The 27,337-nt window shown below is 38.8% G+C and overlaps 1 protein-coding gene across 1 annotated transcript in view; it reads right to left on the bottom strand.

The window, feature by feature from the left end:
* The window catches only part of NOTCH4 (notch receptor 4), a 563,400-nt gene that overhangs the window by 252,920 nt on the left and 283,143 nt on the right, over positions 1 to 27,337 (bottom strand). The window contains exons 14-15 of the mRNA XM_044083199.1: positions 13,775 to 13,888; positions 11,049 to 11,168 (exon numbers count right to left, since the gene is read on the bottom strand). Coding sequence (XP_043939134.1) covers positions 11,049 to 11,168; positions 13,775 to 13,888 — 234 coding nt within the window. The remainder of the gene's footprint in view (positions 1 to 11,048; positions 11,169 to 13,774; positions 13,889 to 27,337) is intronic.

The following is a 27,337-nucleotide window of genomic DNA, read 5'->3' on the forward strand; positions in this document are numbered from 1 at the left end:
CTCTTGGAAGATTTGGGTGTCTTCTGGGGACTTTATGATGGTGCCAAGTTTACAGTCATCTGCAGAATTGGTCAGCCATAAACCCTTAACATTTGCTTTGACATCTGAAAATAAATGACAAAGAGGACTAAACATGGGGTACACCCCTAATGGCATGTCTTTTCTAGAAGGTAAAGCCACTCACCCTAATTTCCTGGGTTCTATTTGTGAGCCAATTTACTATCCAGTGAGTTACATTGGGATTCACATTTAGCTGGGAGAGTTTGTCTGCAAATAGCTAAGTGTGGGATGATGTCAAATGCCTTTGCAAGGTCTAGAGAAGCTGTGTGTACTGACTGACTCCAATCCATTGTTTCAGTAACCTTCTCAAAGAATTTGAACATGTTAAGTAGGCAGGATCTGCACTTAATGAATCCAAACTGGCTTGTGTTGAGAGTTTGTAAGTTGTATATGTTCTTATTAATTAATTCCATAAGGATCTTTCCCATAACCTTACAGATGAGGCTGGATGAGTCTATAATTACTCAGGTTCATTGATGCCCCACTTTGTGCAACAGGGTGACTGCTGCTGTTCTTCATTCATCCAGAATGAAACCTGTTTCTAGGCTGATATTCCATAACCTCTCTTATTAATTACTTCTAACATTAAAAAATTAATTAGATCGAATGGATACTCTCTTTTAAGAAACATGTCTTTTAAAAGTTCGCACTCACTCAGTGAAGAGTCAAAACTAGACACCATCCGAGCAGCTCGTACAAACTGCCGCTTAACAACTGCTCTTTTCTGCTTAAAGGGGTGGGCACTGTCAAAATGCAAAAAACTGTTCGAATAAGTTTCCTTTCTATAAATCTGTGACACGAATTTCCTTGAACTCATGTCTTTTGATAGTTTTACATCCAAATAGGAGATTTCATTGGAATCTATATTATGGGTAAACCTCAAAAAAGTTGTTGAATTGTTTATATAAGTTATAAATTCATTAATAATTTCACTTGGTCCATCCCAAAATATAAAAATATCATCAAATTGAGGTTACTGAGTTAGATCCAAGAGGTGGACCATGGACTTTATACCTTGAAAAAAGTGAAGCCTTATGACAATTGAGAACAAACGCAACTCAATGGCCAAGCTTAAATGAATCTGTTTCCATTACTTGCTTTTTAATACTGAAAGCTTTGGATAGATGATGTTTTAAAAGGTCATAGTAGTTATAATATTTGATACATATGCATTATATTGGTGTAATTTATGTACATATATATATATATATATATATATATATATATATATATATGTATGTGTGAACTATTATAGTATATCTGTTTTACTTATTTATATTATGATATACTGTGATTTATTTATAAAGGTACATAATTACATAATATATAGGAAATGTAAAACTTGTATATAGATTTTATTTATGCAAATTTTTATACATTCTATTTATATATTATATTATATATGTATTTTATATGAATTATAGTCAATAACATTAAGGTTTTGAATGAATTGTAGGTATTTATATGATTTTAAAATGTAGGAATAGTTATTATTCATTAATTATTCATGAGCTTTGATGCTGATTAGTTCAGCAATTAACTCCTTGATTATAAATGTACTATCTGGTTGGGCATGCTTTATCTTGATAAAGTCTCCAATACTTGGAGACGAAAGTGCTTGATTTTTTCGATTTACTTTTTTTTTGTTTAATAAAGTTCTTTTTAAGCACTATTAAGTTGCTTGTTTTAAATTTTCATGTAACTTCATCTCTTTACATCAGTGGACTTTTTTGGATTGCAGCTATGTACTATCCAACCCAACAGAAGCAGTGTTCTTGGCCTTGGATACTGCCTTCAGGACTTGTTCCTAGGAGTTTTGAGGGGGAGTTAGAATGCAGGAATACGATATGAGAATATAGGAGGGGAGACCGGGGTGAAGTTTGAACTAAATTTGTTCATTCATAGATTGGCTACATCCTCTATATCCAAGTATGTGGCATCCTTTGCAATTAGCTCTGTACAGTGTTGGACATTGTTTCTGAAACTTCTAACATAGTTAACAAAGGTTTTGATGTTATCCTTCACGTTGGTGGCTAATTTTACTTCATATCTGGCTTTGGTTGATTTGATCAGTGCCTGGAGTTCCTCGTTACGTTTAGCAAGAGTACTGTTGTCATCTTGAGAGTTAAATTTATTTTTGTGTGCAGTGAGCTTTTATCTTTTATTATAGACTCTGTTCATTTTAGTATTTCACCATAGGGGTTTAGTTTTAAATCTGGTGTCGCATTTTCTTCTAAGAGGGACAAATGCATCTATGCCACTATTTACATGTGCACAGAATTTGTCAAAGGATTCTGCATAAGCAGTGGTGTCATCATGGTGGGAGGGGCTTTGGAATTTAGCCAAGTCACCACTTAGTATTAGTAGTTTAGCCTTGGCATAATCTCTGAATACTGAGGTACTGGAAGATGATTCTGGCTTCAGTATTAAGGTGAATGTGACAGATTTTTGGTCCAATTTGACCAGGGAGGAAGTTAGAATTGTTGGGGAGCAAAGCTGCCCCATATTGGTAAGGATCAAGTCCAGGATTTTATCATCACTGGCTTGGGTGAGGACTAAGTGGTCCAGAGACCTTGTATTGATGAAATACAGAAATTTCTGAGTATACTTTTTAGTGGATGGACAAGTCTCCCAGTTAATGGAGGGGTAGATGAATTCTCCCAAGACAATGGTGTTTGGCTTAACGTACAGGAAATCCATACTGGTTAGGTAGGAGGAATGGGCTGAGGGAGGCACAGAGGAGATACTTAAGTTAGCTATGATATGATAAGGAGCTGTATTAATAGTAAGTTGGACATGGAAGAGTTCTAGGTTATTATTTTGTCTAACAAGTCTGGAGGTGAACTAGTTTTTAAGAACATCACCAAATTTTTTTAAGAAATCACCAAATTCCTACGTGTTTTTTTACTCAGAATTATTCTATATATCAAATTATTCCTGTATGTATGCTTGTTGCCTTGCTAACCTTTGTACTTATTGATTTAATGGGGAAGGGGAAATAATAGGTTGTATTATATATTTCTCTGTCATGTTTAGCTCTGTATCCTATGCATTCTTTTACCCAACGTACATGTAACCTCCTACATGTTTTTGATATACTGTTGTTTATATGTGAAGCTTTTCTCCTCAGGCCTCCACTGAAAATGGGTTTCCACCCAGTCGGTCTTTTCAGTTAAACAAATGTAAAATAAATAAATATGAAGAAACTTATATGCCTCTGATCTCATTCATTTTAGAATCCTTTGGGATACAACATGCACAAAAACAGCATCTGTGTAGATACAACTTCTTTTTCACTTTTGAATGTTCTTCTTCATCTGTCCATCCAAACTGTCCTACCTCCCCAATGACCTGTTCATTTTCCCACTCCAGAAACTCATAATCACTACCTGAGAAGGACCGAGAGAGTGAGGCTGTGGTGTACCAACATCCTAAGTGGATCAGGTTTTTCCATATGCATTGCACTTCTCCATTGTGTCTAAGCAACCAGTCCAGGGTATGACAAACAACAGAAACATTGTGGAGATATTACTTACTCATGTACGCAGCTATCCCTTTAGGTTCATAGGTTCATAGGTAGGTACTAGGCTATTGGCCCTAGGGCCTATACAAGCCTAGCCAAAAAGGTACCCTAGCTTTTGCCACCCAAGAAAATTATTTTCCTGTGCCCCTGTCAAGCAGAACCATAGAAGTGATCCCCAGGTGAATTTCCTATTACCCATCCAATCATTTTTCTTGAAGAGTGCTAATGAGGAGCTCTGTTTGACATAGATAGGTAGTCTGTTCCAGAGTATGGGAAGTCTCTGGGACAGGAATCTATCCCTCTAGCATGTTCTGTTTATTGTGGTGACAAGGTTTAGGTCCCTAGAGCATGTAGCTCAGACGAATTGGGATTTCTTTAAGTGGAGCATGTCCAACAGCTCTGGGTTTGACATAGCTTTGTATGTTAGGCAGAGATCACCTCTGAGTAGGCGATATGCGACAGAGTAAAGCTGGAATTTTTTGAGTTGGTCTGCGTAGGGCATCAGTTTGAGGCCAGTGATCCTCTTTGTGAGGTATTTCTGCGGCCTTTCCAATTGTTGCAGATGTCTTTTGAGGTACATACCAAATGGGGCATTGTACTCTATAATGGGTTTAATGAGTGATGAGTAGAGGGGAACAATGACCTCTTTTTTTCTGGATTAGAAACCTTTTGTGATGAGGTGTGCCACGTAGATGGATGTCCTGACCACTGTGGCGATGTGATTATCAAAGGAGAGACTAATGTCCACTTGTGTCCCAAGGTCTCTTATCACACTTTTGGAGTTAAGTAGACTACCGTCTATGTGGTAGTTCATGGGTACAGAGTTTTTACCAAAGAGGATGACAATGCAATTTTTGGCATTGAGCTTCAGACCATGGCTTTGACACCAGGCAACTGTCTCAGTGAGGCCCTTTGGTAGGATGTCCACATTGTTAGGAGTTTCAATTATGGCTCCTAGTTTGCAGTTATATGTGAACTTTGTTAGCCAAATACCTTCTGTGTTAGCCTGCACTTCAGAAAAGTAGATAACAAACAGGAGAGGACCCAGGACTGAACCCTGTGGTACTCCACTTGTCACTGGCCTGAAGTCTGATTTGACGTCTGCTACTTTCACAGTGTGGGTTCTGTCAGTAAGCCACTTGGCAACCCATCTTGTGACATAGGGATTTATACCTAGGTTAGTGAGTTTATCTATAATTCCAGAGTGGGGGATGGTGTTGAACACCTTGGTGAGATCTAGATAGGCTGTGTGAACCACCTTACCCTCATCTATGGCTTTGGTGAATGCTTCAAAGAAGTCTATCAGGTTTAGGAGACATGATCTGCCTTTTACAAACCTGAACTGTGTGGGGTCCAGAGTTTGGAGATCTCCAATGTCTTTGTTTATGAGTTTCATGATGATGATGCATTCCATGGTCTTGCAGACCAGGCTTGGCAGGCTAATGGGGCAGTAGTTCCCGGGGTCTGTTGTGGCACACCATTTGTGGAGTGGGATAACCATCACAGTGCGCCATTCAATGGGCACAAAGCCTGAGGTGAGGCTATGATTGAACATGGTACTTAGTTGGGGTGCCAGTTCCTTCTGTAGTTCATGTAGAAGGCAGCCTGGGATGTTGTCAGGTCCCATAGATGCTGTGTTCTTGGCTTTGGAGAGTGAGGTTTTTACCTGTGCAGCAATGATTACAGGAACTTTGCATTCTTCCATTATAAAGATGGGCCCTTTAGGGGGTGAGAAGGGGGTAAAGTTAGTACTGAACCTATCTGCCAGGATGTTAGCAATATCAGTTGGTTCTGTATATTTAGTGTCATTGTGCTTTAACTCAGAGCAGATCAGAGTGTTGCCATTAAGATTCTTGACATAGCTTTAGAATGCTTTGTGGTTGTCTTTAGAATCAGTGGCGATTTTGTTTTCATAACTAGCTTTGGTGGATTTTATGAGGGATCTCAGCTTCTTACTGAGGCTGACCAGGGAGTTCCTCCAATCGTGGGATTTTACTCTTTTTTGCAACAGCTTCTTTCTTCTGTTGTAGAGTTTGTTTATGGCAGAAGACCCCCAGATTGGCTTCCTTTTTTTGGAGGATAGCATCTTGGTTCTGTTAGGGATAGCACGATACATGCATTTGTGTAAGTGCTTATAAAGTGCATTTGTGTAGGATTCAGCAGTCATACCTCTGTTGTCCATCTGCATGGGTGTCGTGAAGTTTGCCACTCCTGTCTTAAGAAGCGTGAAGTTGGCTTTAGAGAAATTTTTTATGGTTGTTTTCCTAATGGAGGGTGGGAGCGGGATCTGGATGTCTAGGGTGATTAGCTTGTGGTCAGATCTGACCAACGAGGAGCTGACCTCTGGTGTGGAACATCGGTCACCCATGATAATGATGACCAGGTCTAGGATATTGCTGCCCCTAGTAGGGGTGTGGATAAGTTGATCCAAGGCTTTGGAATTGATGAATTCTAGAAAACATTGAGCAAAAGAGTTGGTACACGAATAGTTTTCCCAGTTGATGGTGGGGTAGTTGAAATCACCCATTATTAGGGTGTTGAGTTGTACCTTAATATTTTCCAGTGTATTGAGAAAAGAGGAGTGGGAATCCTGGGGCATGGTGGGGGCTCTGTAGCAAGCTACAATATGGATTGCGGTTTTGCCCAGAGTTAATTGAACTTGGATAATCTCGAATGCATTATGCTGAGCAACTAGCTTGGAGGTGTGGATATCCTTAATGAATATGGACAGGCCTCCACCTTTAGTGTTTCTGTCTGGGTTTGGTGTCCGAAAGGTGTGGTATGAATTATAGCCTGGTAATGCAGGGGTGCTCTCTGGAGCTTTGAACCAGGTCTCTGTCACTGCACAGATGTCGATGTTCTCCATTTTAAGGAATGCCTCGAGTGAGTGCATTTTGAGGTTTAGACTTCTAGCATTGAGTAGCATTTCAGATTTTGCTTGCTTGTACCTGTTACAGTGGTGAATTTGTCATTTGAACCTTGCCTGAAAAAGGCACTATAGGGTTGGCAAGAGCCTTTGCCAGTATCCGAAATCCCAAGGGCGACAGGTGCAGGCGATCTCTGGCAAAGCAGCGTGGTCTGTCGATCATGTCATCCCAGGCAGACAGATACTGGATTCCCTTAGAATGACATGAGAAGCTTAGCCAGTTGTTGAAGTCAATCATTTTATCCTTGTACTGTGGTATCATTCTGGGTGATGGCAGGATGCTACTCAGGGCTAGGGTCATATCTGGCTGGGCTACAAGATTGGAGAGCTCCTCCATGTCTCTTTTCATGTAGTCCAGGGAGGTACATCTCAGGTCATTCACATCAACATGGACATGGACAATGACAGAGTTATATTTGTACTTGTTGTGAAGTGACCTGAGTGGGTGCGTTATGTAGTGGATCCTGGCACCCAACAGGCAGCTGACAGTAACTTTCTCCTTGTTTAGCCTGGTGAGTGGAACATCAGCGTGCCTGACTATAGAGTCACCTATGACTAGAGTGTTGGGTATGTTATGCCTTATGGGCTGTAGTTGAGTGGCACACTGAGTATGTGGGCTATATGTCATTTGTGTTGTGTTGGGGGGGGTGGAGGTTGCTTGTATTTCTGCTTTGGATGTCTCGTTTTTTTGGGCAGATTTTTACTGAGAGCCTCCAGAAATGTAGGTGTGTGTTTTGTGCTACTGTGTGTGTGTGTGTGTGTGTGTGTGTGTGTGTGTGTGTGTGTGTGTGTGTGTGTGTGTGTTTTGGTGGTGTAGGTTTTGAGGGACTATGTGATGAGTGTGGTACGGTGCAAGTGTTTACCTTCTCCTCTTGATTGTCCATTCCAGTCTTCGGTGAAGAGAGCTTTGCTTCCAGTTTGGCTATATAAGTGCATCTCTCACAGGTCGTAGTGTTGGGTGGTAGGAGGAGAGGGTTGTTTGTGTACATGAGGCAATTAGGCAATCCTTCCTCCCCTCCCAGGAATCTGTTGCTGCTGACAGGTGCCCAAATTCCACCAGAGAATGTCACAGCAATACATGGGTTCCTGAGATGCACAGACCCGCTACCTCCTACTTGGTTTCTAAACTGACAATGGGCACATTCTTCCTTTACCTCACCTCTTTTAACCTCACAGCAACCAGTCCATCCTAGGTTGGCTGGGTTGTAGCATGGGCTCTGTCATATTATTTTTACCTTTATATCTGAGGGTATTTACAAAAAGATAAAGGAAGTGTCACTCAGAGCTTGAGCATTCAGTCTTTGGTTTAGTACAGACTGTATCCCATAGTGGGAACCAAGGAGAAAGAGCTAACCAACCTGTTAAAAACAATTATAACTTGTTTTTCAGATAAAATCCCTAAATTTGAAAGAATATAAAATTGTGCCATGAGCCAAATAGCTCTTAAAAATGTCATCTCTTGTTACCTGTATACGCCCAGTATGTGATGTAAGAACATTAAAGAAATAATTCAATAATAACATTAAAGCATTAATTCAATAATGTAGTGTAACAAAACAGCCACGGTGGTGGTGCTGTGGTAGCACTGTCGCCTCACAGTAAGACGCTGTTCAGTTCAACTCTCGGCTAGAGCGTCTTCTACGTGGAGACATGCGTGAATGGGCTTACCTTCGTTAAAGGTTGTGTGTTAGGGCTGGCAACTCAGCAAGTAAAAATCAACTGCCAATCATTAGCGGACCGGAGTTCCGCTGTGGCGACCCCTAACCGGGAAAAGCCGAAAGACACAACAACAAGTGTAACAAAACAGATAATGTTTAACCTACACAAAATAGCTTAAAATTTACTGCTCACCATATGGGGAAGTAACTGTAGTTGTTTCTAACAACTTTATGGGTGCAGTGATGTAGTGTTAGGGGAGCAAATCCTTCATCAAATTGTACCATTAATTCTGACACCAATCAGTAAGAAAGTATGTTGTCTTTCTCTTTGGAGGGCTTTCTTTGCCTTACACATAGAAACTACTGCATGATATGCATGTCTTAACAAACTGCAGTTATTAGAACTTTAACTGAAAAAGAGTGTCTGCTTATCAGTCAGGTGTTACAATTTACATTGCTGGATGGTATTGCTGTCTTATCATGAACTGTATTTTTTATCTTTCTTTTGTACTATGCAGTTCCATTTATTTCTCCACATTGGCCACCACTAGCCTGTGGTACTACAATCTCCATCTGAATGCCCAAAATTCCATCCTCTTTTGCTGCTCTGGTCAGCCCATATATGACACCTCACTGTGTGAATTATCATCTTCCAAAGAGATAAGACGAGTGTAACATGTGTAGTGTTACCTGTATTCTAGGCTTCTGGGTCCAGGTCCTTACAGACTTGTGCAGGTAATGGGAAAGTACACATGTGATCAGCACAAGACCCCAAGATATTAATTTAAGCAACCTCTCACATCAAGGGTTTTCCAGTCTTCATTAAGGGTCATACAAGCAGCACAGAAATCTCAACCTCACACTTACAAATAGGGTTGCCACCTTTGGAGAGGGCAAAAACCTGACAACAGCCCCATCCATTCCCCACATTTTTCATTAATTAAATCCTCATTGTTTATCTTTCAAAGTTAATAATCAAGCTGGCAACAGTGTTAAAATAATAAATAACATGTTAAATGCCACAGATGAACAAATACTATAAAGAGTCTGCACATGTTGACAGAAAATTTATAATATTACTTTGTCAGCTGATATGTCTGTTAAAAGAATTACACTAGATAAAAAAAAAAACAAGTGTTCAATTTGAAATTTCCTGAGTGTCAGTTATCATAAGAAGAAGGTGCCAAGGAACATTAGGTCAATCATTGTTTTCTGTAGGAAATCATTGCCAGTGTGATTTCTAAGTGTGTGAAAGCAATGATCACTTCTAACTCAAGAGTCCTCCCTTCTTCATGTGACCATGGTGTTGATCTGTATAAGATGAGGGGTGTGAATAGCTTGCTTCCCACATCTGGAGTGCAAGAGACTTTATCGCTTTATTTTTGTGGGTGTCTGATGTTTCTGGTTATGCAGTCAGGCAGTTCATATTAGAGCCCTCAAATTATACTAGAGAAATGAAGACAGGAGGAAGAACAAATAATTATTCTCTGTTGTCTCCTATTGTCCTACTATAACAGTACTTAACAATTTCACTGAGTCCCACATTCTCTTTAAATGTACACTATTATTTATACTGAAGACAAAAAAGCATAAGCAGTTTTACTACAGAAAAAATACAAAAGGAGGAGAGCGCCATTATTTTACTTTTGTAAAAAAGAAGGCTCTGACTTTTTAGGAGTTGTGTATGCACCTGACCTTGCATATGCAACAAGTGGAGCATCCAGAGAAGTTCTTACAAAGAGAATGCATGCTGTAGACAACATGTTCTGCTCAGACTGCCTCAAAGCCCTATCCGTACATTCAGTCTCCAACAGATGGCAGAAAGGTAATCTATGCTGGCCTTCAAAGCATCCTCTGATCCAGCCATTATGAACCTGTTGACCATATGCAAAACGAATGGCATCAGGCACACTCAATCTTGGGACCTAAAACTCATCTGCAACATAAATAAGACATGTTGGAGGGGCAGATACGTGTCTTAGAGACTACCCCTTCTCTGGAGCAGGCATCTCCTCTATGTGAAGTAGAGTTCCTTTTTGCATTTATTTAAATGCAACTTGGACCACTAGATGGGGACCCATACATTTATTCTTGGTCTGTCACCTATGCCCCTATTAGAAAGAAGAAGCTTATAAATGCTCAACCACCCATATCCAAGCTGTACCCCAATAAGATGAGGGGTATCAAAACATGTGAAATATATTTGGGAAGCACAGCTAGGCTTAATAGTCCCTTAAATGTCATTAACGCAATAACATATGAACCTATGAGATGAAACATGAAAAACATTCTTTTTACAGGTCTTTCTACTAATAGTCACATTTCACACCTGCTAGGATACCTGTTAAAATGAACAGATGATTTAAATGCAAACAGGAAATTCAAGTGGAACAGTAAGCAGTTTGGGAAAATAAATTGGCCTTTAGAATGACTCTAAATATCCGATAAGCACTCAGTAAAGCTAAATTTCCTGAAAGAGACCCTGATTTTCTGACTGTCAAAAAAAAAAAGAAAATAAACTCCAGACAGATGGCATCCCTACTTACAAGTGAGGGAAAGATCAACAGCTGTCTTTATACCTAAAGACCTCCCTAAAAGTCCAAGTAATTTGTAAAACTGTCTTTGACAACTGACTAGCTCATTTTCATAATGTAGAGGACGCGGTTAAATAATTTTGCTCCTAAAAGTTAGTAATTGACAGACTTTTTCATTTAAAGGCATACAATAGCAGTTGACAGTTTCACAAATTTTGATGTGTATAATTCTGAAAAAAGTTATGATTAGGGATATGTTTTTAAATGTAAGTACATTGACTAAGTACAGTCTCTTTGCCAGTCTGCACAGCAACTATAATTTTTACTATTAGCTCAATCTACATTACCTTGCCAGCCTTTCAGACAAGCGCAGGTGAAGCTACTGGCATCATCTGACTGCAAACAGCTTCCTCCATTTTGACATGGATCTGATTCACATGGACTGATTATCATTTCACAGTTCTTTCCTGCAAGTAGAGGTGGACATAGCAAAACAGACAAAACCAGTTAGAAATGTTTCCATTGCTTGTGAGTTTTCCATAACTAACTAATATTGGATGTAGCATGAATAGGAAAAAAATAAATAAATAAAACTAAAAACTTACAAGCATACAAAAATACCTATGACGTACCAAATCTGCATATTAGCTACATCTAGCCTCAGTATAACTGTTGTTCCCCTAATCCTGCCCCATCCTTTCTGTATTCTGTATCTGAAGCTGCTGCATGAAGTACATTGTATCAGTGCATCAGGTAATGCATTTCATGGCCCTGCCTTCTTCTTTGTGAAGTAACATTTCCTGGAGTCAGTGCTAATCCTTCCCCCTTCCAGCTGTCAGCCATGTCTCCTTCTCCAGTCTGCCATCCTTTTTGTAGACTAAGTTCATAGGTTCAGTTGTCAAATGGTTAAAATCTATTGATCTTCGAAATGCCTGACTGTCATAACCTCATCTTTTTTTTTAAACAAAAAAAATCATTATTAAATTATCACTTATGAAGCAGGCAACCATACATTTATATAAATGAAAACAAACCACTCTGACATATTTTCAGTTGCAGCCATTATACATCACATAAAATCTTCTATGCAGTCATTGTTAATCAAACATTACAAAGCTCATTCAATTCCTTCTTTCCCTTAAACCTCATTCATCTTCCAAAAACTTATTCTGCAGGTATTGTTCCCACAATTCCCATTTTTTTATGTAATTTCCTAGTACCATTTTCTAAAGTTCCCACTTCCAGTTCCTTTAGCTCCGCTAATGTATTCCCTACTTTAAATATGGTTGGTTTAGACTTTGAGTTACATTTTCCAGTAATTGCTATTTTGTCAGCCAGCAGAATTACTATGTCTAGGCACTTCAGATCCTGTATCACAGTTAAAAAAAAATCACTTCCTTAGTTACACCAGTTTGCTCACCCAGTATTTCTGACAGAATAACCTGCAAGGAATTTTTAAAGTCTGCCAACTCATTACACTCTCCAAAAATATATTTCCAATTATCTCTTTCTTCCCCATCACACTTCTAACATTTGCAATCTACCTGAAGAAAAAGTCTTTGGAGTCTGCTTGGGATGTAAAAACACCTTTGCATACACTTCCAAGCAAAAATCCTAAATCTTCTAGACTCTGTTGCATATTTGGGAGCCATACATATATCCTCCCATTCTTTCTGTGTGAATTGTTTATCCAGTCTCTCTTTCCAATCTGTTCTAACCTCCTTTGATTGATTCCTATAGTTATCATGCAATAGTTTATATGCCATACTAATTATCCCTTTGTTAACAGTAGCCTGTGTTCCAGATTCAGCTAAGAACTCTACCAGAGCTGGTCTTTCACTTAGGAACCCCCAATTACTTTATGTTTGCCTATGCTCTGATATCAATCCTTGATAGGGAAGGCAGTCTCTAATCTGCAGTCTAAATGTATTTTAGGCCTCTTCCCATTCTATTATTTCTCCCTCTCTATTTGCAACCAGTACCTTGGTTCCTTTGCCAGATTTTTCCAGTAAATTCTAGCCCCCCTTTCCTATTCTCTGAACCCTTAACTGCAGTGTCTCATTTTTATGTCATTACCCTTCATTTTTATTTTAATTATTATTCACATATGATCTGAAATAACTATTGGATGCATATTAACACTTTCAATTAAATGCACATGTTCCTGTCATAACCTCATCTTAATGTTTTCTGTTTTATGACTAATATCCCATAATCTTTAAATATGTTGTACAATGTATCTGCCACAATTTTTTTCTGTTATTGATATTCATTTTTAATATCAGATTCCCCTTTCCTGTGTGACTTGCTCAACAGTGCATTCCAGACATAGACTTTGAAACAGAAATGGGCAGACAAAGTTTTAGACCAAGCACAGGTTAAATCTAAGTAACCTATAATTTTGGAATTCTTTGAAAATAATTGAAGTATTCCAGCCCTATTGTTTTTTATTTTTTTAATTTTATTTTTTGCTGAGTGATTCTACTCCTTAAATTGTTTCAGGTGGTTATACAAAGACAACAGAATTAGCGTGGCATTCATTGATGGGTAGAAAGTGATACAGGGATGTACTTGGAGTGATAAGACAGGTACCTTATGATTAGATGGGCTACCAGATATACTTGTATAATGGTAACAGATGTACAGTGGTCAAAGTTTAAGTTATTGACTATCATTGTCCCTAAATCTTTAATGCTGACATCATTTTGAATTTCATAAGCAGAACGCTCAGTCTCATGATGAGGTCATAACTGTTACATCAGGTATGTATATTTCTAGACTTTTTGAGGAACTCCAGCGCATTTTGCTGAGTTACTTGTTACCCATGCTGCAATCATCAATGTGTATGATTATCCAGATTAACATCTCATTTTCACATCTGAGTAGAACAATCTCAAAAGAATTGGCTCCATACAGACCTCTGTGGGATACCACAAGTGACTTCCATCAGGATAGACAGATAGCTTTTCCTCCTGAATTGTGTTATGTTGTTAAGGTATGGGTTAAAGACAAAAATAGCTGGTAGTGATGTGCAGTATGAATTATTTATAATGAAAACAATACTAAAACGTACCTGTGAACCGCTGGTTACACATACAGTAATAGCTAGCGATGAGATCCTGACACTGCCCATGCTGTTGACAAGGGTTTGAAGCACACTCATCAATATTCTCCTCACAATTCACACCTGCACAATATAAAATGGTGTTGAAAGATGATTGTAACACGAATTACTGACACTACATTATCATTTATTAACAATAAACATTTTTTGTAGCCATTTAAAAAATAGGCATATCATTTAATGATATGTGGCATTATGCATATGAAGGAAGGGAGCTCAGGCAAAAGAAAATGTAATTTATATAAAAACTAACTTATGGAGCATAAAAATAGGACACTCAGTTGTACTGACAATTATGACTTAAATGGGATCATAACAATTCTGCACAATTTTACAACTTTTGCTAATTGCAGAACATTAGTGAATTTGGGGTGCAGCTTTGTGGAGCTTAACAATTGTAAGTTACCCAGATTTGATAATTTTAGCAAATTAGAACTTTGCCAACTGTTTATGCTGCTGTGAGCTTAAGATATGAAATGCTTTTGTGTGCATGTTTACCATAAATTGTGTTTATGCAACAGCCTTGCAGTTCATCTTCACAGCCTTGGTGCCATCACCGAGTGTACGGATGGTATGCTGTCCTACAGTATCTGCTCTGCTTCTCTGCACTATCTGTTATGTTGCTGTGCAAAGTATGCAGCTAAAACACAAAGCTTATATCACTGCTTTTAGGAAAGATTATGTGAGTTACTGATCTTAGTTATTTCACTGTAGCCATGTAGAAGCTCAGGGTGCCTTAACTTGTGATTGAAGCATGCTATATGGAATATCATATAGTCTTTCAGAAGCCATCAAACTCTGTATAAAGTGCCCTTCAAGACAGGTTCAGCTGCAACACTGAGTCTCAAATATTACAGAAAAAATATGTGACACTATAAAAAGTGGCAGTAGGCTAGTAGGCTGAGGTAGACAGTTGCAGCAGGTGTTTATGATTTGCTTGTTGGTGGTATTGGTTACAGACAGAGACCTCGGAAGGCAGTGTCAGTGTTTTGGGTCTACACACAGTTTTGTTTTACAGCATGTGGAGACCCTTTCAATAAAATTATTGCAGTTTATTTTTTACTTTGAAGGTGCCCTAACTAACAGACTGACTGTTGTGAGTTAGACTTAGTGATGTATTTATTTACTTTGATTGCCTAACTTTATGTTGGGGATTGGTGAGGTAGTTTTTTCCATTCAGTTTATGCTAATACCTTTATTTATTTATTTATTTTACCTACTCACCTGAGTTTCAATGCTCTGGCTGCTGCTATTTTGAAAGGTCACTGCATAGAATGTTTGGCTTCTCTATGATGAGATGTTGTTAAACATCACATGCTTCAATCACTAGTCAGGCAACCTGTGTAGTGTGTATAATGTGCATGAAGGAAGACAGCTATTGCAACTTTGTCTCTTTAAAATACTATAGTGTTATAGAGTGGATTTACCCTGATTCCAGCGGTGTAAGCAGCACCTGTTGGGGTAAGGCGCTTGCAGAATGTATTGGTTTGTGAGTATCCTGTATAATCCACTGCCTGGCAAAAGTCGTCACTCCCTGCAATAAGACATTAGGTTACTCCCTGGTATAAGACCTTAGGTCACTCCCTGCAATAAGATATCAGGTCACTCCCTGGTATAAGACCTTAGGTCACTCCCTAGTATAAGACATTACATTACTCCCTGGTATAAGACCTTAGGTCACTCCCTGGTATAAGACCTTAGGTCATTCCCTAGTATAAGACATTAGGTCACTCCCTGGTATAAGACCTTAGGTCACTCCCTTGTATAAGACATTAGGTCACTCCCTGGTATAAGACCTTAGGTCACTCCCTGCAATAAGATATTAGGTCACTCTCTGGTATAAGACCTTAGGTCACTCCCTAGTATAAGACATTAGGTTACTCCCTGGTATAACACCTTAGGTCACTCCCTGGTATAAGACCTTAGGTCACTCCCTAGTATAAGACATTAGGTCACTCCCTGGTATAAGACCTTAGGTCACTCCCTGCAATAAGATATTAGGTCACTCCCTGGTATAAGACATTAGGTCGCTCCCTGGTATAAGACCTTAGGTCACTCCCTAGTATAAGACATTAGGTCACTCCCTGGTATAAGACCTTAGGTCACTCCCTAGTATAAGACATTAGGTCACTCCCTGGTATAAGACCATAGGTTACTCCCTAGTATAAGACATTAGGTCACTCCCTGGTATAAGACCTTAGGTCACTCCCTAGTATAAGACATTAGGTCACTCCCTAGTATAAGACATTAGGTCACACAAAAGATGCTCTAGTGTATCTACATTCTAAAATTATGAGAATGGGACTTGAGCAAGATATCTGGTGCAAACTGACATAAAATGAATGCAGAATGAATGTAGTAGCCTATGCTAGTTTAAGTCCAGGACAAGAAAACTCATGGGGAACATGGGTATATAACTGTGAGCCAGATTTAAAAAATGTTGTCTTATTATGTCTGCAGCTGTCACTCAAGCATCTTGTTGGTTTGTTCTATACCACAGAATTCCTGGCAGTGACATGAATGTTAATACAACTGGTTATCTTTTAAAGTTAGCCATTTATAGCTGTTGTCAAGATACAATATCATCATCATCATCATCATCATCATCACCCTCATTAACCCCCTTTTGCCCATTTTCTACATGTGGTTGAGGTGTTGTGGAGACTGCCACCATATCTCTTGATTCAGTGCTATCTCCTACGTTATTTTCCTTCCATCCTTCTTTGGCAGTCATACTTGACTGTCACAGGTCTCTCACACAATCCATCCATCTCTTTGCTGGACAGCCTCATTTCCTCTTGCCTTCTTCTGGTCTTTCCTAAATCTTCTTTACCAAATCATCTTCTACTTTTCTGCACATGTGCCTGAACTACCATAATCTGTTTTCTTTGGCCTTTTCTGCAAATGCAGCCATTTTGGCTTCTGTCCTTATGTCTTCGATTCTTCATCTGTCCCACAGTGTGCATCCTTCCACCCATCTCAGGCACTTCATCTCCATCACCTCTAGCTTCCTCAGCTGTCCTGCCTTCACTGTCCAAGTTTCTGTACCATACAGTAGTACTGGTCTCCCTACTGCTTTGTACACCTTACTTTTCAGCTTCTTTGGCATTCATCTGTCATAGACTACACCTGACACTCTGTACCAGTTTGCTGTAACCCCTCTGATTCTAGTTTTGACCTCCTCATTCAGACTTCCCTTCTCCTTATCCCCCTGATATTTGTTGCTGTTAACTTGATCCACTATTTTCCATTCTATCTCAGTTTTCATTTTCTTCTGGTTTCCTACATTTACTGCCATTACAACTGTCTTACTTGTCATCAGTTTCCCATTCTATTCCCCAATTGTTTGCTGAAGTTCCTGTTCAGTTTTCTTGTAATGCCACATCATCTGCATACAGCAGCTTTGTTGATCTCTCTCCTCCAACCTGTTAGGTAATACAATGCGAAAACAGTATGAACAGCAATGGGCTCAGAGCCGAACCTTGATGCACACCACTCCCACTGGGAACCCCTCTGTGAGTCTGAACACTGTTCTTACTTATGACATTGGGACCTCATACACACAAATATAAACTTATTTGTATTTATTTACTTTAGAACTGTGCTAACCCTGCTGTGTAGTGGCATTTTAAGGCAGAATTTGGGGGAAAAGTTTCCGGTTAGAAGCACAGGAAGAGTGTTTTGTGTAAATGCACCCTATGTACACTACCATTTAAAGATAAAATTGGTAACCATAACAACATTTAACACTTGTAGGAAGGACAACTGATGACCCATCAGTATTCTGCACACAAAAAATAACTAATGCCTTACTAACAGTCTGAGACACATTTAATACAAATGGAAGGGAAGTCCCTGGCAGCTTTCTTTACTGAGATTGTAAAGGTACAGGGATATTTTTCTGCTAATTGTAAGGCAACAAATCTGAACATTGACAAATTATTCTGTTATGTTTTCTGTCTAGGAAGGATGTAATAGTCACAGAAGCTATACTTTATTTTATTTCAGTTATGATTTGGTTGAACTATAATTTTACAGCTCAAATGAACATTTTGCCAAAGAGTAATGGGGTAGGTAATCCATGTATGTAATAGTCTTCATTTATTGACTATAGAAACACAGTTTAAATAATGTTTTGGTGAAGGGAACTTTGATAATTTTTGTGATGTGGGTGAGAAAAAGGATGATCATGTTAGTACATTAGGGATTAATACATATTTACCTGATATGCTTTGTTCGATGAGAAAAATTGGATTTTTTAATCCTTTTTTATAAAGACATTTAAAGGTAACTGTCCCCAGTAATTTCCAGTGGCTATTTCTTCTACTTTAAATCCTGTGTGAGTTCATACACACAGTAATGTAATTTTGTCATCTTGAAGGTCATAGCAAATGTGATGCCCCAGCATTTACAGACTCATTTAATTTCTTGCATTACTGATAACATTCTGGAATGATCAGAAAGAAGGACCTTGAGTTCTTTTCACAGTGTTTCCTGTACAGATATGTGGCAGTTTGGGATCGTTCTAATAAGGACTTACTTCCTGCCTGTATGATGTTTATGTTAAAAATGGTTCTGTTTTGTTTTACTGCCATATAAGAAAAATAACAAAACACATTCTTTTTAATCAGAAGCTAACCTTTTTATCTGTAAAACCCTTCTTGCAGTTGAAAAATTTCAGTGCTATTTTATCAGCTGGAATGACACAAAAACACTACAGCTGCGGATAGTTGGAGAGGTCTATATTTAGCCTTAGCAGGAAAGCAGCAAGGCAGACACTGTGTTTAACTTAACAGCTCCTGTGAAATGTATAACAGGCATGGAAACTCATTTTCATGTGTGTGTGTGTGTGTGTGTGTGTGTGTGTGTGTGTGTGTGTGTGTGTGTGTGTGTGTCTCTCTCTCTGTCTATATATATATATATATATATATATATATATATATATAAACCCTATATGATTGCCTAAAATTACGCTGCCATTCACCATTGTCACTGGCTAATTGATGCAATACTATGTATGCACTGAAAAAAGCTTCGAAGCAGACCCCAATAAGGAACATTATTTTTTACAGGGGGGGTGGGGGGGGCGAGGCTCGCTGCACTCTCCATATGGGGTATGTGTGCACTCCCCTGCTAATTATATATATATATACTAACTTCCAGATTGCACAAAATCAGGAAAAGAGAATATTCCCAAGCCACAAGAATTGTGTAGCCTCGCACTGCTATCAACCATCTGTTTAGTCAATCAAAAGCCGATGACTAAACAGTGGTTGACCAAACACACTGTCAACCAAAGTGCTGGCACTCATATGTATATATTTTCTGGTGTCAAATAGAAGGGACTTTGAGACTTGTTGCTACAGAAATACATGTTTAAAAGTTGGGAGAATCAGTCATAGAAAAAGATATTCATATTATTGATGAATTCCCCATAAGTAAGAATGCTGTTATTCTACATAATTTTAACTACCCAGTAATTAGCTGAGTGACCTATAGTACTAACATAGGATATGCACAAAAAGTCTTAAATTTTATAAACAAGAGTTCCCTGCTCCAGATTGCCAATGAACCCACTAAAGAACAGAATATACCTAACCTAGTTATAGCAAACTTACCATCTGTATGTACCATCCCCAGGTATCCTTCTCATTGGTGACGTCAGACCAGAAACTAGTGACCTTCTCCATTAAAATCTCAGAAACAAATATCACAGAATGCAAGGACTTTAAATGGATGAACCTCTTGCAGTTTTATGATGAAGTTTCTAAATTTGAGTATGATGGTATCACCTATAACATTGATACTGCAAAGAATTATGCAGACAAGTTCTACTCTTGCCTGCACAGATTTATTAAATTAGCAGTCCCTAACATTCCCAAGCAGATGGAGAGGTTTAAAGGCAAGCCAGTGTTGAGGTCATCAAACATTAACTTATGTATAATAAAAGGAAAAATCCTAACCATATACAGCAGAATAAAAGACCCCCTCCCAAATTAAGAAGAATATCAAACAGCTAGATAAGAAACTAAAAAAAAATGGACATCAGAAAAGCAAAGACATTCTGTGAAGCAAAGGCAACTGCAAATCCTTCTTTAGTTATATTAGAAAAATAATACATTACACTCAACATTACCCAGAGCTTATTCATAAAGGTGCTACCTACTATGATCCAGTGGATAGTGCCACCTTCACCCCAGAGACATCTATTCCAAGAGCAAATCCCTGTTGACATCAAACCATCAACCATCATGAAAAGAACACATACTGAAGGTACACTCCAAAAATGACGAATACCTCATCCATGGGGCCTGACAACATACCCAGTTGCCTAATTTATAGCACTAAAGAAACACTGGCAGACCCACTCCTCATCATCTTCAACCTGGGCCTAGCAACAGACTTTGTCCTATAGGAGTGGAGCACTGCTGCTGTGATGCCACTCCACAAGCGTGGCCTCACTACTGCTCCCAGGAATTACAGACCTATCAGGGCCCATTACTGCTCCCAGGAATTACAGACCTATCAGGGCCCACTACTGCTCCCAGGAATTACAGACCTATCAGGGCCCACTACTGCTCCCAGGAATTACAGACTACAAACTGATTACCATGTAATTATTTTACACATTTTTTATTAACTTGGACATTTTTAAAAAGTGAAACAGGAACTCGTACAATAATATAAAGGAAAAAAACATAATGACATTTCCCTTATTTTCATATAGTATGCATATATGTGTTTTTTTTAACAATTTTCATTCACTCCAATATACCATATAGTACTCAATTCCTACCTTTTCTTAAACTTTACTCCTCTTATTCCTGAATATTATTCTGCACGTATTGTTCCCTCAAATTCCATTTGTTTTTATATAATTTAAACTTTCTTCCGTCAAAGAATCTCATTTCCATGTATTTTATCTCCTTTGCAATATTCAATGCATCAGTTACAGTTGGTTTATATTTTGATTTTCTAGTGAGTGTTTTTTTTTGGCAGCATTAAACTTAATAAGGCCTTATTATGAATAGGCAATCCAAATCCAATATCCTATTTAAAAGAATCATTTCCTTAGTTAATATCTCTACCAATGTGCTCTGTATTGAGATTTTTAAATCTACCAACTTGTTACATTTCAAAAAAAAAAAATCCAGTTACCTGTCTCTCTCCTCCATCACCCCTCCTGCATTTGCTGTATACCTAAGGAAAAATTCTATGAAGTCTGCTTGGAGTATAAAAATACATATGGAAACACTTCCAAACAGAAAGCCTAAACTGTCTGGACTTTGTTACACACTTGGGAGCCATACATATATCTTCACATTGTTCATTTGTAAACTGAATTTTCATTCTGTCTTCTCAAACTTTACTAACTTCTTCGGATTGATTCTTATATTTATCATCAAATATTTTATATGCTCTAGTATCTATTTTTAATAGCAGCTTCTGTTAAAGACTCAAATCAAAAATTCTAGAAGAGCTGGTATTTTTAGGATTCCCCTGTCCCTTTCACTTTGCCCATACTCTTTTATCCATCACTTGTATGAAAGGCAGTCTGTGGCCTGCAGCTCAAACTTCTGTTTGGCATCAGTCCACTCTATTACCTTTCCCTCCCTAGCTATTTGCTCCAGATACCACGGTTCTTTTCCTAATTTTATAAAGTAAATTCCAGTCCCTTTTTGCCTATTTTCTATACTCCTACTTGCAGTTGTCCTTTTTCCATTCCCATGTTGGCTTAGTTTTTAGAATACTTTCTACTACCTTATTAATATAATATTCTGTATGGTTGTTGTTATTTTCTTTAGAGACCTGCTTCCAAAACATATATATATATATATATATATATATATATATATATATATATAATTTTTTTATATAAACCTTAAGTGTCAAGCTCTAAAGTGTCCCTACAGGTAATCCTAAACATTCTTTTCTGTGGGGAGAATAAACTTCTCAAAAAACAACCAGTATCAGTGAAAATCCAAATGCTAATGTATGTTGAACAATTTATTATTTTGCTGTTCAAAACAACAAATAATCTAGTTTCTGTTGAGAACCTTCCTCGGTATTGAATCAAGTTCTCCTACTTCAGTCTTGTGCTTTACCACTCCCAAGTAAATTCATTCAGCTCTTTATTAATCCCCAGCCATGACTTCTCCTCTGGTACATATAAATATGCCTGATCTGTGTGTAAAACTAAAGAGAAAATAAAACATTTTCACAGTTTGCATCTTGCTACCCAGATTCATAATCAAGAGCTTCCAGCTTCTCAGTTTTTGTATTTTCTTTTGTTTCATCTTTCCCATTTATCCTTACATTCTGTGACGGAATCCTTTTTAATCAATACACCTAAATACTTCATCTTTTTAAGTCACCATATATATTGGCATTGTTTAACCAATGTAGGAGTAATTTTGACCAATTAATCATTTCACATCAGTAAGAAGAAACAGAGTAATTATTCCCATATTTTCCATAAATCTAACTAGCAAAGCTGTAGCTTTCTCCACTAGGCATTTCTGTAGTAGTGTGCTTAACACTCCCCATTTCACTGCTCCACAGTTATTTCTCCCCTAATTGAATCAACACCGCGTCTCAAGCGGTCTAACACCAAGTGCCTGCAGTATATGTCTCAACCATCTGTTGCTCTCTGAAGCAGTGCTAGGCTAGTGGCGTGCACACTGCTTGGACATCTTAGTTTTTACCTTAGGTTCCATTCCTCCTTCAGCCCTTTATAATTACGTTACATCTCTGTGTGGTCACATTGTATTTCACAGTATAGAGAAAAAATTAAACAATCATGAAATTAACATAACAAGATAAAGGGGACTTGGAGACTAGAAGAGTTTATATCAGTGCTGACCTGTGCATAGTATTTGAGATGGCTGATTGCTATTAGGTTGCCAGGTCCTGCCTCGTGGTTCAGCCTTTTTTTCAGCGTTTGTGTCTTATACTAAAGTTTTCAGTCCCATTCATTCATAGACCACATTGATTAGTTACTGCCCTTCCCCCTTTCAGCATCCAAACAAAGGTCACTTATACCTGGGAATCAAAGGGTGCCATTTCCGTAATTCTAACTAGGAACTCTGTAGCTTTCTAGGCTCAGCCTCTCTGTAGTAGTGTGCTCACCATGTAGGTCTGTTTCTTTTGTCAGTGTTTAACACTAGAAATGGTTTAGTTTTGTACAGGTTATTTATACTGCAAATGAGCAATGTAATTCCATCTTTGCAGCTACAAGTCTAGTGTACTTAGTTGAATGAGGTTGCATTAAGTAATACTGAATTGTTCACATTATCACTAGCTGACCAATATATAAGCTATTGTGTGAAGTTTTCTTGGTCCTAAACAGTACCCTAGAGAATTTGCAGCTGTACCTCTAATTGTTACCATGTGGCATTACACTAAAAGCATGATACATACAAGTTATTATCTTTTGCAACATTCAGACAATGCCATTTTTAATATTGGACAGTGCTGCTAAATCAGCTGTATGTCATATTTATGTATGCCGGCTCATAGCTAGTAGTAAATCATCATCATCTTCTTTTGGCTGTTCCCGTTAGGGGTCGCCACAGCGAATCACCTGTTTCCATTTCTTCCTGTCCTCTGCATCTTGCTCTGTCACACCAACAACCTGCATGTCCTCTCTCACCACATCCATAAACCTTATCTTAGGCCTTCCTCTTTTCCTGTTACCTGGTAGCTTCATCCTTAGCATCTTTTTCCCAATATACTCAGCATCTTTCCTCAGCACATGTCCAAACCAACGTAATCTTGCCTCTCTGGCTTTGTCTCCAAACCTTCCAACCTGGGCTGACCCTCTAATATACTTATTCCTAATCCTGTCCACCCTCATCACACCCAGTGCAAATCTTAACATCTTTAACTCTGCCACATCCAGTTCAAACTTCTGCTTTTTGTCAATGCCACTGTCTCTAACCCATATAACATAGCTGGTCTCACTACCCTCTTGTAGACCTTCCCTTTCACTCTTACAGGTACTCGTCTGTCCCAAATCACTCCTGGCACTCTTCTCCACCCACTCCATCCTGCCTGTACTCTCTTCTTCACCTCTCTTCCACACTCACAGTTACTCTGAACTACTGACCCCAAGTATTTAAACTCATCCACCTTCGCCACCTCTACTCCTTGCATCCTCACCATTCCTCTATCCTCCCTGTCATTCACACACATATATTCTGTGTTAGTCCTGCTGACCTTCATTCCTCCTCTCTCTAGAGCATATCTCCATCTCACCAGGGTCTCCTCCACCTGTTCCCTACACTCACTACAGATCACAATATCATCTGCAAACATCATAGTCCACGGGGACTCCTGTCTGATCTCGTCTGTCAACCTGTCCATCACCATTGTAAATAAGAAAGGGCTCAGAGCTGATCCTTGATGTAAACCCACCTCCACCTTAAACGCATCCGTCACTCCCACCGCAGATCTCACTGGTGTCACACTACCCTCGTACATATCCTGTACCATTCTTACACACTTCTCTGACACTCCTGACTTCCTCATACAATACCACAACTCCTCTCTAGGCACCCTGTCATATGCTTTCTCTAAGTCTACAAAAACACAATGCAACTCCTTCTGACATTCTCTGTACTTCTCCATCAACACTCTCAGAGCAAACATCGTATCTGTAGTGCTCTTTCCCGGCATGAAACCATACTGTTGATCACTAATCATCACGTCCCTTCTTAACCTAGCTTCCACTACTCTTTCCCATAACTTCATGCTGTGACTGATCAATTTAATCCATCTGTAGTTACTACAGCTCTGCACATCACCCTTATTCTTAAAAATCGGTACCAAAACATTTTTTCTCCATTCCTCAGGCATCCTCTCACTTTCCAAGATTTCATTAAACAATCTGGTTAAAAACTCCACTGCCATTTCACCTATACACCTCCATGCTTCCACAGGTATGTTATCTGGGCCAACAGCCTTTCCATTCTTCATCCTCTTCATAGCTATCCTTACTTCCTCCTTGCTAATCCATTGTACTTCATGATTTACTATCCCTACATCATCCAACCTTCTCTCCCTCTCATTCTCTTCATTCATCAGCCCCTCAAAGTACTCTTTCCATCTCCTCAATGCACTCTCCTCGCTTTTGAGTATGTTTCCCTCATTATCCTTTATCACCTTTACCTGCTGCACATCTTTCCTAGCTCGGTCCCTCTGTCTAGCCAATCGGTACAGGTCCTTTTCTCCCTCCTTAGTGTCCAACCTTTCATACAACTCTTCATATGCCTTATCCTTAGCCTTCACCACCTCTCTCTTTGCCATGCACCTCATCTCCTTATGCTCCTGTCTACTTTCTTCATCTCTCTGACAATCCCACTTCTTCTTTGCCAACCTCTTTCTCTGTATACTCTCCTGTACTTCCTCATTCCACCACCATGTCTCCTTGTCATCCTTCCTCTGTCCAGATGTCATACCAAGCACCTTTCTAGCCGTTAGTAAATAATGCCTCCTTTTTCATCCAATTTTCAATTCATAATCAATGCATTTAATGTTTAAATGTTAGTATACTTTACAGTTCTCTGCTGCTGTAGCCAAGTCTACATTGCTGTGAAGCATTAAAGTCATATATAGTTTTCTAGTATTTTTTTTACTGCTAGTTTCAATTCTTTCTAGCCACTACTATATTAGATCTTTTTACACTGATTATATGCACAGTCATTTCAATTGCATCTGTCTGGTTTGTGGCCCATTTAATGTAAATTAATATTATAATTGTTTTTGCTCATTTTACAAATGTAGAACTTTGATTGATAATGTATTTATATCCAACTTTTCCTCTAACTCTCCCTCTTAAACAGTCTATGTTTCCTCTTTTTACATTCCCTGTTTCACTGCTCAGCGATTGTTTCTCCCCTAGCGAAATCAACATTGCATCTCAAGCTGTCTAACACCAAGTGCCTGCAGTGTATGTCTCAACCATCTGTTGCTCTCTGAAGCAATGCTAGGCTAGTGGCGTGCACACTGCTTGGACATCTTAGTTTTTACCTTAGGTTCCCTTCCTCCTTCACCCCTTTATAGTTACGTTACATCTCTGTGTGGTCACATTGTATTTCACAGTACTGAAAAAAAATCATGAAATTAACATAACAACATAAAAGGGGACTTGAAGACTAGAAGAGTTTATATCAGTACTGACCTGTGCATGGTATTTAAGTTGGCTGATTGCTTTTCGGTTGCCAGGTCCAGCTTCGTGGTTCAACCGGCTCCATTCACTCTCACTCTGCTTGGACTCACTCCGCTCCCCTACCTTACCCTCAATTCACCTCTTTTACTCATACATTTAAATGAAACAAGCCAGCCCCCCCCCCACTTAAGACCAACCAATTACAACCCTTAAACTAATGACTCACAACCCAAAGCTCCTAGAACCACCCACATACTATACTCTTTAGATCTATACACTTAATCCTCCCCCTCCTACACAATATAATATATACATATACTAGCCCTCTCATTAGCCTTTTTCTTCCCATACAATCACCACTTTCCTCTTTGATTAAGCTATATTTACTTCAAATCACTACCATTCCTCTTACTAATAAACCCTCTTGAACTATATCTTACCTCCCACTAGCTAGCCAATTAGCTTCGATTACACATTACTCTCCTAATTGCTCTCCTCCTATTCTCTGCCATTACATTCTATCAGCATCTACTTTCTTCAGTCCTTCCATCCCCCACCATTTCTACCCCCACATTACACTACAATAAAATCACACACTTTAATATAGCATCAAGCCTTTTCAACTCCACCACAATAGAAGTATTTGCATACAAATACATACCCAAACACCCTCCACCCCAGCCACCCCACAAACAAAACAAACATGCTTAAATACCCTGACTTACTAAACAATTAAGCTTAGTGGCGATATCCACCCAAACCCAGGCCCCAAAGCCAATCAACAAATTCCACCCACAACAACCCTCCAAAGCGTTAATATTAGTATCAAACATTCCTGTACAAAATCTAATCTACTATTTCTAAATATGAACCCTAGGTGCCTATCAAATAAAATTCATGAATTGCATGTATCCCCTCTCTCTATTCCCCAGACACAGCAGTCCTAACTGAAACCTGGCTCAAACCCTCAGTAGCAATGACATTCTACCTCAAGGCTACAACATCCATAGATCAGACAGATTAAACAAGCAAGGAGGAGGCATACCAATAATGTACAAAAACACACTAAAACTCAAATACCTGGACTTACACCCACCAAAACTAAATCATGCTGAGATGCTATTTTCTAGACTAGAATTGAACCCAGCAAATTCATAATCATCATAGCAATGTACATGCCTCCTGGCAATGAACCTACCATAATAGAAGACTTCCTCCACTTTTCACGGGAAACCATTATTATCGGTGACTTCAACTTAGAATGGCTAACTTGCACCTCAGAAAATCTCATTAAATTCATACACTTACACTGATTCTCCCAGTTAATAAAACCCAACTCAGAT

Source organism: Protopterus annectens, chromosome 9.part0 (genome assembly GCF_019279795.1).
Source record: "Protopterus annectens isolate FY-2018-M chromosome 9.part0, PAN1.0, whole genome shotgun sequence".
In the NCBI taxonomy this organism is placed as follows: Eukaryota; Metazoa; Chordata; order Ceratodontiformes; family Protopteridae; genus Protopterus; species Protopterus annectens.